Source organism: Artemia sp. Qi Xiang Cuo, chromosome 3 (genome assembly GCF_049724085.1).
Source record: "Artemia sp. Qi Xiang Cuo chromosome 3, ASM4972408v1, whole genome shotgun sequence".
Taxonomy (NCBI): Eukaryota; Metazoa; Arthropoda; class Branchiopoda; order Anostraca; family Artemiidae; genus Artemia; species Artemia sp. Qi Xiang Cuo.
In genome coordinates this window covers 14,468,216-14,480,602 of record NC_142796.1, presented here as the reverse complement: position 1 = coordinate 14,480,602, position 12,387 = coordinate 14,468,216, and the positions used below count along the sequence as shown (strand labels likewise).

The following is a 12,387-nucleotide window of genomic DNA, read 5'->3' as shown; positions in this document are numbered from 1 at the left end:
AATCAGGAATGACACCCAGTGTACCAACATAGGATGAAATTCCCCATGAAAACAGGGAAACAATCCAAACATTTTGGTATAAAGATGAAATTCATTCAACCCCCCTGAGAAAGAAAGTCATATCCCATTCCAAACACCAACTGCAGGATTATCCATACATAACTACAAAAAACAGGGCTGTGGAGTTGGAGTAAGCTTTAAAACAGGGATGTGAAGTTGGAACCATGGAGTTGTTTTAATAAATTTTGGCTGAATGGAGTTTGAGTTGGTTTATAACTTATAAGCAATTCCATATACCTGAAAAATATACATATGGAACTGAATTATCAATGTTTAACTAGCTTGAACTTTTTGCCTTACCTTCCACAGCTTTTGTCTCATGAGTTTCTTCTTCCTTTGTTTGGTCTTGCTCTTCAGTCATTGACTCATCCTAAATTAAGCAAAAAAAATAAAATAATTAAATGCCTATTGAGAAATTCACAGCCAAACTTAGAACCATTGACAGCCCCACTACATCTTAAGAAAACCCTATGAATTTTAAGAGAATTGGATAATTGTATTATGAAATGACTTTTTTGAAATTTGTCAAATTTCCTATATACCAATAGCTTTTCTCACAAATTGAAACTTCATATAAATACCTTTAAATAACTAAGTTATCAGTTTTATAGTTTTCTTAACTAAATTTACAGTATTGACAATCTCAGCATGTTGACATAAGCTACAGCAAAATTACTCTTTATTTCTTTTTTCTATAAAGGAAATAGCAGTGCATTTATTTAATGAGTAGACATAGAATATGTGCATCTGCCACAACAGCTTCATCATGAACATGTCACAAAAAAAAATAAAGCAGCTAATACTACTTTAACAAAAGTATTTTTGGTTGAAAACATAAAATAAACCACCTTAAATTGTGAATAAACAATACATCAAAGGGTATTTGTATGTTATAGTTCCTATGTTAAGTTCTTCATCTAAGTTAAACCTGCTTCTCTGACTAATCCTAATGAAATATCACAAAATATAATACCTTAGAAACAAATTTGGGCTATATATTTACACATTAGAGAGATGGGTAAAGCATAGAAGGTCTGCATGCAAAATGTGTTAGGCACAATTATTCTGCATATTATGAAGTAAGAATTGTTTTTTAACTTCAAACTGTCCTAATACTTTACCCCTCACCCCTAATGTGCAAATATTTAGCCCAAATTATATATTTCCTGTCTATTCTGTCACTTGTCTCTGATTGTCCCACACTAAGCTGAAAAAAAAACTAACAAAGAGACCAGTTCAACAGGGCATCAATGGATAAAGAACTTAACATAGGTGCTATATCATATACATACCCATCTAGGAATTAGGAATACATAAAGGGAATGCCCCCCTAGATTTTTAGAAGTACCATTAATACATATTTATCCAAAAAATTAAACACAAGAAAAAATCTTACACTTTGGGAAAATACCTTGACTTGTATCATCATTAAAATAAAATTGTTGCTCTCCCCCTCCCCTACATCTTTCTATAGTTGGTGTAATTTTTTTTAGTAAGTCTATGAAGTTTAGTTGTATCCTTATTGACAGTGATATTGACAGTTGGAGCGCAAGTAATTTATCTAAAATATAATATTAATTATACCATCTTGTTTACATCAAATATAATTCAAACTGTCCTAGTAAGTGGTAAAGTTAGATCCTAATTTAACCAACGTTTTTGGATAGTTTCAAAACTATATGTTTGACCATTGGTTGACTGTAGTGCAAAAAAAAAAGAAATATATTCAGAAGTAGGACAAACATCATAGAAACTCAACAGCAGTTACTAAATGGTAAAAGAATGGTCTTGTCTTTAAGTACAGTCAGCTTGAGTCACAGTCTGTTTAAGTTCACAGAATATATATCCCTGTGAAGCTCCTACTCTGGAGATTTTAATGATTCATGCTTCCTTATAAAACATTCCTGCCATGTAATTCTGAATAACCCTAAAGCAAAGGGTATCAGTGTGATAAACAGTGCTTTCCTAAAAAACCACGAACATGCTAAAAAAATTTTTTTTATGAAATCTGAATAATTCACTGGTTATTTCAAAAATAAACTTTCAAATTCTCAACTAGCCTTTTAAGGATTTTTTTGAAGATACCATTCAGTAATGACACCTGTCATTTCTGAAAAGAAATAAATTAAAATTTAAAACTTCAATCAAGAAGTAAACTTGAAAAATAGCAAAAAACACTAATTTTATACTTAATACTAATTTTTGACTTTTTTGGGGGGAGGGGGTTACTAATTTTTGACTCAATTTTGGACTAATTATACTGATTTTTACCTAGGTTTTACTAATTTTCGACTTATTTTCAACTTGGTCAAATTTTTTTTTTTTTTTTGGGGGGGGGGGGGGTCATACCGGGTAACCCCCCTGGATACAGCCTTGATTTTTGGTATTTTCACAGAAAAAATTACCCCCTCACCACATTTTCACAAATCAGCACTCCTATGTCAACTTAAATGGGAGCCTAACTGCAAATGGTCCATTACCTTGGTTTTGAAACTCCCAACATATGCCTAGGAGCTCCTGTTTAGTAAAAACCTGAAGAAAACTCTGAACCTCTCTCTCTCATGTTTAAAGTATTATGTTCTAACTAACTCACCTCTTCAGGCCCTTCTGCTTCTTGTTTTTTAGCACCTTCACTGGATGCTTCTGTTCCATTTTCCCCAAACATTGCTGCCTTTAATCTTTCCACCAAGTCTTTTTTAAGACCTTTGCTATCTAGCCCTCTGTTAGTGAGCTCAGTTTTCAAATCAGCAACTTTCATCTTTTCAATATCATCCCCTGAGAGAGCCATTTTGGTGCTAAAAAAAATTATATTTTTAGTGGCTATTTTGGCATGTTAGATTTTGGTCTGTAATAAATTGAAAATTGTCTTCCATAGGTTAACTTTTGTTGTTTGCAGAAAGTTAACTATTAAAAAAAAAACAAAAAAAAAAAAACAGAATAATAAATTCAAGATCAAGCTCAAATTTTGCATGTATACAAAGTGTGCACAGGTCCAGTAAAATTGCACTGGAAGCCATCTCTTTCTTACATCTTCAAGGATATTAATTCAGAGAGTACACAAAGGATAACATATTCTCTATTGAGTCATTAAAAAAGTTTAATTGGTCTAAACAACATTGTGATAAGGCAAGATTAAAGACTAGCGGCACATCAGATACTTAAAAGCACTTGTTAATTTAGCAGCATTAAAACATGCAGTGGCACTGCAAGTTTAAAACAAAACTGACATTGCCCAACTGTAGGGCAAAAACTGACATTGCCAACCACTCAGGTTGAATTGAGGCATTGAGGTTTGCAAGGTCAGCCTGGTAGCTGAATTGTAGGGTATTTTCTTCTTCTGGTACCACATGGCTGCCACTGAAGGACAACCTTTTATAGTCAAGTTTCAGACATGCAGATCACATGACCAAGGTATCTCCACTTCCTATATTTGATCACTTTGGTTACCAGCGGATATTTAGAATGCATCTTAAGCACATGATTTCACACATGGTTTCTTTTTAAGTATTTGATCTGTGTGCCAAGTTTCAGAACCATAGCAAAGTGTCAAGAGGACATTGCTGTTGAACAGCCTCAGCTTGAGTTGGAGAGAGTACTTCTGGCTGCACCAAATTTGAGACAGTTTCCTGAGAGATGCATTAGCCTGGCAGATTCTTAACTTGACTTCTCACTGACACAATCCTGGGTAAATTTTGACCAAATCATATTATTATGACTTACAAATAAAGTGAATATACCACTTGATGCCTTTTTTATGCTCTTTCCAAACTTAATAATCATTTTGTCAGAATTGAATTTTACCCCCAAACCTATATACCAATTTAGGGTATATATTTGCACATTAGGGGGGTGGGGGTAAAGTTTAAACTTACCTCCCATTTACCCCCCCCCTAATGTGCAAATATATACCCTAAATTGGTATGTATTGGGGTGGGGGTAAAATTTTTTTCCAACAAAAATTATTAACATATTTGAAAAGAGCATAAAAAAGGCATCAAGTGGTATATTCACTTTATTTGTAAGTCAATAATATGATTTGGTAAAAATTTACCCAATCCTGAATTGGGGATGGTACTTCCTTGGTACTTGAATTCTATGACTTGCTCTATCATCTGGTTATTGCATTGTAGGTTGAGTAGAGATCTAGTGTTTACTATACTTTTTGTTTTGATGGTATTTATCTTAAGGCCAAAAGGTTTGGCAGTGTCCCTGACTTGGTTAAGGCAATGCTGGAGCTTTTGTTTGTAGGACTCTAGGAGGCTGATTTCATCAGCAAAATCAACATCTCTGACTGTCTTATTATCTAACTGGATCCCATGTCCATTGTAGGTCTGGAGAATATAATCAACAATAAAAATAAATAGCAGTGGTGATAGAATACAGCCTTGTTTCACCCCTGTCATGATACAAAAGTAACAGGTACTCCCATCACTTGTCTTCATATAGCATTCTGTGTCTTTGTAGAAGGCTTCAATGATTTGAATGAGCTTATCAGGAATACCATAGTATTGGAGAATGTTGCAGTATTGGAAAAACACTGATGGTGATGAGCTTCACTGTATAGAATATTTGAAAATGGAAAAATGTAATCAAACAGCCTATGTTTATTTTTCACAATTTTGATGAAAATAATTGTACAACAGTGAAAATAGTGATGATAAAGGTGCTCCCCTGGAAAATTTGTTAACTAGGATTATTATGCATAGCCTATTATGAAGTAGGCCTAAGAATTGTTTTCTAACATGTCTCTTTATGAGCAGTAGGCTAATGATTCTAAATTTATACCCTAACAGTTTTGCTTGGATGGTAGAAAAAAGCCTTCAAGCTCTCCTCCATAAGGAATATCTTGACATAATTTTATCAGTTAGACTAGCCTATATATTTTATAGGGCAGCTACACAAGGCTATGTTGGTCAATATATACCAAATCATATTATTGAGTTTCAAATAAAGTGAATACACCATTTGATGCCTTTTTTTATACTGATTACGAATATAATAAGCATTTCTAAGAGAAATAAATTTCGGCCCCCCCCCCTATATAGGCTATACCTAACCTAACCCTGAATTGGCATATATAGGGGGGGGCTGAAATTCATTTCCTAAAGAAATGCTTATTATATTCGTAATCAGCATAAAAAAAGGCATCAAATGGTGTATTCACTTTAGTCCTAACTCAATAATATGATTTGGTATATATTGACCTCTATGTTAGCCTATGTAACAAACAATGCCCAGTTTTACAATTTGTGATGTTTGTTAAGTTGTCTATTTCTTAAAAGAGGAGTCTGTCTGTCTAAGCTAAAGAAATTAAACTGCAACAACAATGGATGAGAGGGAGTAAAATAGACTAGGCTAGTAGAAGCTTCAGAGAGCCTTCACTCTGTATACCTCCTACTAATTTTTGAATTATTCCAAAACAAGCATTGTTTAAAACAATGGCAGCCAAATAAACCTGTTTGCCAGCACCTCAGCAACACAACTCATGGTTACATGTAAAAAACTTTTAGTATAATTTCACCAATAGTTTCTTTAAAGAAATTAGAAAAATCTAAATCTATTAAGATAAGGCGAGCTAAGGACTAGGACCAAATATAAGTTTAACCTTTCAAAAAATGTCAATCTTTCCGGCAATCTTACATAAGACAAAAATGAAGGCCGTAATCTAGAATTCTTCTTAAAATCAATGAAAATGATGATTGTTTTTGTAAATGCGTTTATTGGGTGTATTCCTTTTCAGACACATTTTTATGCCAATGCTGTTGATCAACAAGAAATTCGTATTCTAGCGACAAACAGCGGTCTTGTTGACGAACATTGCGGATTATAAGGACACGCAACTGAAACCATTGCTCGCCACCCTGTGGATCAAATCAAATAGGATATTTATAGGCAGAAAATCATGGGAATCCATTTGTCTTACAATCTCAGAAGAGAAAATCAACTATTTTGAAATAAATGTAGTTATTTTTATTGTTAACTAAAACTCTTTCCTAAAATGAGACAGAAGAAGATATTTTCTTTTAAATGATATAACTCTTTTTTCTCTAAAAGGTACTGGAGAAATTTTGTTGTGTAAGTCTGAAACTTTCAGAATTTGATCTGACAGTACAAATAGTTGCTAAAGCAGCACCGAATTTTGATTCGGCGGCAGTAGACGCAATCATGCACGAAGGTAGCACACCACCGGTGGTTTGGAAATTCATTTGGTGATGCACCAGTTAAACTGGTCGTAGGCACACCGTCGATCGACTGAGGCTTGTCCTATATTAAAAAAAAATTCAAAAACCAAAATTTGTATCAGCTCTTACTGGAATTCTTTCTGTTGTCTAAGCTAGATGTCTTGGGATCTACAATTTCTTTTACAAGACATCCATAATTTCAAAAACAAGACATGGAGCTTAATGTATCCTAAGCATTTTCTTGACCAAAATTACCAACACTAATACCTTAAACCGTATCCTAATCGGATTGATCCTATAAAATAGGGAATTAAAATGAATATCCTTGAAACATATCTAATTCTAAATGGCTACTTTGTAAAACCTTTCGAAAATCTGAAAATTAAAACTTGTTCTATGCTTGGATTTCTGGTGCTGTAACCTGCAATCGGTTTCTTTGACTACCCTACCCCTGTGTAATAATTCCCTGAAGCCTCTTTCCGTCATTAACTAAAAAAAAAATTTCACAAAATAAGTTATAAAAAAAAGTAAAGAACTCCATTAACCCAAATATGAATAAGAATAGAGTCAAATAATCTACCAAGCATGATAGTATCCCAAAACAGTATCAATAAATAAGTGAAACTGAAACAAACAGAATTTAAAATAAAAACAGAGTTAAAACTCAAAATGAGCAGAAATTAATATGAGTTAGGCTCAAAACCCCTATTCTTTCTAAAAGCCAGAATATAATTTGTACTCTACTAAAAAAAATCAAATGAATCTACCGAAAAATGCGCATTGTCAGTTTATTATAAATATGTTGATATTTATTCCTTAAAATCTTAATTAATTTTTTGTTTCTTAAAGTTACAAAAGTGAAAACATTAAACAGAACTTTTTTAAGTAAAGTACAAATTATATTCTGGCTTTTAGGAAGCATAGGAGTTTTTAACCTTACTCATATTAATTTCTGCTCATTTTGAGTTTGACTCTGATATTTATTTTGATTTCTGTTCGTTTTGGGTTTCACTTTTTTATTGATACTGATTTGTTGTAGTTGTAAGCTTGGTAGATTATTTGATTTTATTTTTGTTCATTTTTGGTTTAATGCACTTCTTTACTTTTGTTTGAATAACTTATTTTGTGGGAAATTTTTTTTAAAATTAATTTCTGTTCGTTTTATATTGACATAGTCTTTTTCAGGGAAAAAGAAAATATTAGTTTGAATCTTTCCGGCTTTCCTTTTAGAATTTATAGTTTGGCCTACAATTTATATTCTGGAAAAACTTTATCAGTAATTTTTAACAACATAAACTCTTTTGAAAATAATGACACAAATAGTAGCGTTTAATTTAGTCATATACATCCTCTAGTTGACCTGATAAATAAAAGTTAATACTATTCCCAAAAAACTATATTTATGCTCTTTAAAAGCCTTGATATACACACTTACACTGTTTTGATTTCGTAAAATTTTAAGAGAAGAAGTAGCAATAGAAGTAGCTAAAAAAATTTGAACTTAATACCTTCAGTCATTCTTCGTATTTTGCTGAGATGTATTATTTTTAACCAGAATGCAACCAGGGTGTTTTGATTTTATTTTAAAGCAACTTTTAGTTTTAAGTATAATTGTCAAATTACATAGCTGGGGGAGGTTGACCTACTCAAAAAAAATAAGGATAACGCTACTAGACCATTCAGCTATACTGAACAAAATGGATCTCTTAAAATTTGGATTGGAAGTGTCTGGAAAATTATGAGCTAAAGAGGAGGGCTGATTACCCTCCAATCACTTTTGACTCTTAAGAGGGCACTAGAACTTTTAATTTTCACTCAAATTAGATCTTTTAAAATATCAATGATACTACTAGCTATGATAGAGAATCGCTGCCCATGTCATTATGTGCCCTATAGTGCTTATATGCCCTTTTAATACATGCATGCATATAGGTTTTTCGTTTAATTGAAACTCCTCCTAAACGTTCCTAAAAGTTTCAATTTAATGCCATTAGTGTCGTTAGTTACAGTAACCGTAGAAGCAGCATTTTAGAAGCAGAAAATGAATACACACAGTGTCTTCTAGCTAGATCAAAATCCACAGCCTATGTAGGCATTAGAGAATATTTCTGTTTTACGGATGACAACCTACCATCAGTATGCAGGTTGTCAAACGGGCGAATAAGCAATATCTAAGGAACAGTTTCGTGTGTAAAACTTACAACGCTTGTTGTGGGGGAGGTTGAACGAACCAAAAGACAATATTTGCAACATAATACTAATGCTTCTACTCCTACAACTAATGCTACTGTTACTGCTACTACTACTTCTGCTAGTAAGGCTAAGACTACTACTATTAACTATACTACTATAGTTACTGGTGCTACTAATACAACTAATAAACCTAAAGGTATTAGGGTGAAAATTTTGGGCATTTTTGTGACTGTATTGAAGTAAATCGAATCACACTATGCCCATATAGGTTGTCAAGAGGATGTATCAGTAATGCTTCGAGACCGGTTGATGGTATTAAGTTAAATTTTCATCGTGTGTGCAAGGGAATGTTGAAAAAAGGTGCTATTTGCATACTGCTACTAATACTGCTAGTGCAACTATTGCCACGCATAATTACTGAGCCTTTCAACAATGCTGAAAAAATTGATGTCTCAAAACTTTGTTTGGATATTTGTTATGGGAAATGATGGGCGTGAAGGGAGAAGGTTCTCTCAAAATCACTTTGACTCTTAAAAAGGGCACTATGACTTCCAATTTAAAATAAAATGAGGCCCATCTGAATTTAATATGACCCCCTTTCCATAAAAACCTTATATGCACCCAGGGCACAACTTAAAGCCCTTGCCCCAGGACTCTGGGGGGTTGTGCCAACTCTGGAAGCATTGTTATATGTTCTTTGGACTATTTTAAAGAAGATTGTCATCACACGATTTCAATCAGATACGTTGTGTGAACGGAGACAGTTTTTTTTTGGGGGGGGGGACTAAATGTCCTGCATCAGTTTTGAAGCTTAAAAATGGACTAGAACTTCCAATTTTCAATCAAAATAGCCTTTTCTAAATTTAAAGAACCACCACTTCCATAAAAACCTTAAATACCCCCTGGGCTTAACTTACATCTCTTGATCTCTGGGGTTTGTTTCAAACCCAAAAGCCTTATTATATGATATTTAGACTATTTTGAACAGAAAGACTATCTCAAAACTTCTATTAGATGCATTTCGAGACAATACTACGTGGGTGTATGTGTGTGAAGGGGGGGTAGCTGCCGTCTGATCACTTTGGCCTTTAAAAAGAGTACTAGAGCGTTTGATTACCAATCCAATGAAGGACCCTCCGAAGTTTATAAGACTACGCTTTGTATAAAAACCCTATATACCCCATGGGTATAACTTACAATCCTTGCCCTGAGGGCTGGGGGGATTTTTTATCCTCAAAAACATAATTTCTGGAACTTTCAAATACCTTGAACAAAATGGCCGTCTCAAAGTTTTGATTCGAAGTATTTGGGAAAATGAAGGCCGTGGTGGGGGGGGGGGGCTCATTTGCCCTCTGATCAATCTCGGCTAATAAAAAAGGCTCTAGTCCTCTCCAGTTCCAATCGAATGAGCCCTTTTTTAAGTTTATACGACAACGCTTTTTATAAAAACCTTATATGCCTCAAGGGCATAACTTAAAATCCTTGTCCTGAGGGGCTAGGGGGGGGGAGATTTTCAGCTTCAAAGACATACTTTCCAGACCTTTTAATTACGCTGCACAAAATGGCTATATCAAAATGTTTATCAGAAGTGTTTGGGCAAATTATGGGCGGGGTGTGTGTGTGATTCTGTGTCCAATTATTTTCGACTATTAAATGGCGATAACCCTCTCAATTTCTAATCAAATGAGCCCTTTTGGAAGTTTTACGACAACGCTTTCTATATAAACCTTATATACCTTCAATGCATAACTTACAGCCTTAGCCCTGAGGGCTGTGGGGAGGCGGGGGTTGTCATACTAAAAGACATAATTTCTGGACCCTTCAACAATGCTCAACAAAATCGCTATATTAAAATGTTGATCAGAAGTGTTTGAGGAAATGAGGGGCGGGGCGGGGGAGGCATTTGTCCTCCGATCGCTTTTGACTTTAATAAGGGCACTAGCCCTCTCAATTCCCAATTAAATGAACCCTTTTTGAAGTTTCTACGTTAAAGCTTTCTATAAAGACCTTATATGCCTCAAGGGCATAACTCACAATCTTTGCCCTAGGGGCTGCAGGGGGTTTGTCATCCTCAAAAACATGATTTTTGGACGTTTCAACTGCGTTGAACAAAATGGCTATCTCAAATTTTTATTGGATGTGTTTGGGAAAATGGTAGGCATGATAGGAGGGATAGTTACACTCCAATCACTTTTGACTATAAAAAAGGGCACTGACCCTTTAAATTTTCAACCGAATGAGCTCTTTCTGAAGTTTCTACGACAACACTTTTAGCCACCATTAGTGCTTCTTAAAGTACTAAGTTCGATGTGTAGTTTTTCCGTAATTTAGAACAAATTGACTACCTCAGAACTTTGACTTGATGGGTTTTGACACTCATTATGAGAAAATAGTGTTTTGTGCTACAAAAATGGGGAAAATGTCACTCTGCTGTGGCACAATCGTTTTACCCACTTAAAAATTGCACTAGAGCTTCCAATTTCCTTTTCAACAAGCCATTTCCAATATTTTATAACCATTAATATGATATGATCACTCTTGGAAAAAAGAAAAACAATACAAATGAAAACCCGTTCATGATCATTCATCTCAGGAAAAAAATTAACATTTTTGTACATAGGAGGTTGAAACCCTCACTGTAGAGTTTTTATATGATTAATTAAAAAAAAATTCCGAAAAATAAGTTTATCAAAGAAAATAAAGTCCATTTTAAACTTAAGCTCAGCAGATACCTGTTAAAATTCAAATTCATAACAACCAGAAATTACTATAAAAGAATAAATGAAATCCAGAAATTAAACAAACAATCATAGAAAAAACATACAACAAGTAATAATATAAATGAATAAATAGATTTTAAAGCGAGGAATGCTTAGATTGAATATGAAAATCAAGCTTAAAACGAAAAAAAAATATTTTCCTATTGAAGTATAAATGAAACTTAAAACGAACAGAAATTAAATAAATGATCAATGCGAACAAACATACAATAGACATTAATGTAAATGAATAAATAAATCTTGAAACGAGTGAAACTGAAGTTGAATATGCAATTGAACATGCAGAACTTTCGATTTAAATCGAATGAGGCTTTTTCATAGTCTATACGATTACCGCTTTGATAAAAACCTTATATATGAACAATAGACAGCTTGTATAACTTGTGGACGATTGACAACAATGAACGGATTGAAAAAATAGCTTCAATAAGGGTGGTTAGACCATTTCACTTGCTGACACAAAGAGATCATGACTGTTTGGAATTGACCTTAATTGGATTTTGTGTGCCAAAGCAATTTTGCATCTATCGCAGAGTATGTATTTTAACCTTATTTTAAGTATGACAGTTATTTTAATTATTTTAGCATTTTCAAGAATTTCATTTGAGAGAATTTCTGGGTGTAGTTGTATAGCCAAATCTTTATTTAGTTCTAATTAGTTTATTTTGATATGTCTTAACGTCCCCTCAAAGTTTCTATATACAGTTATACATAATAGTTACAGTTATTGAAACCTTTGAAAAAATGGAAACGGATACCGTAAGTTCTTTTCTTAATGGATATTTTCTGCATAGTATGGAGAAAGAATTGTTCTCTAAACATGATGATTAATTAAGAGCCCTTATGTAGGCTAACTGAAAAAATTGAAAACTTCTTTTAATTTATTTTTTATTTTTATTTATATTGTTCCTTAAACTGCCTCCCTTTACTTAACGTCTTTCTTAATGTGCAAATATATAGCTCAAGTTAAATATTATCCTTGAGTTTCTTCGTTGCTAAATTAAAGTAGGCTTTCCTCTTTAGTCGTTGAATAAACTTAAAGAAAAAATCAAGCATCGTAAATTCATTGAAAATAAGTAGGATTAATTCTGGTTAGGCCTATATATTTTAGTATTTGCGGGGGAGGGCAACGGAAGATTGTGGTAAAGTTAACTGAAGTACTCCTAAGAATG

At 33.5% G+C, this 12,387-nt stretch overlaps 1 protein-coding gene across 1 annotated transcript in view; it reads right to left on the bottom strand.

The window, feature by feature from the left end:
* LOC148953793 (heterogeneous nuclear ribonucleoprotein U-like protein 1) overlaps nucleotides 1-5,760 on the bottom strand; it is a 54,692-nt gene extending 48,932 nt beyond the window's left edge. The window contains exons 1-3 of the mRNA XM_089085637.1: nucleotides 5,666-5,760; nucleotides 2,654-2,855; nucleotides 361-430 (exon numbers count right to left, since the gene is read on the bottom strand). Of these exons, the coding sequence (XP_088941763.1) occupies nucleotides 361-430; nucleotides 2,654-2,848 (265 nt within the window). The 5' untranslated portion in view covers nucleotides 2,849-2,855; nucleotides 5,666-5,760. The remainder of the gene's footprint in view (nucleotides 1-360; nucleotides 431-2,653; nucleotides 2,856-5,665) is intronic.
* Nucleotides 5,761-12,387: the final 6,627 nt, after the last annotated feature.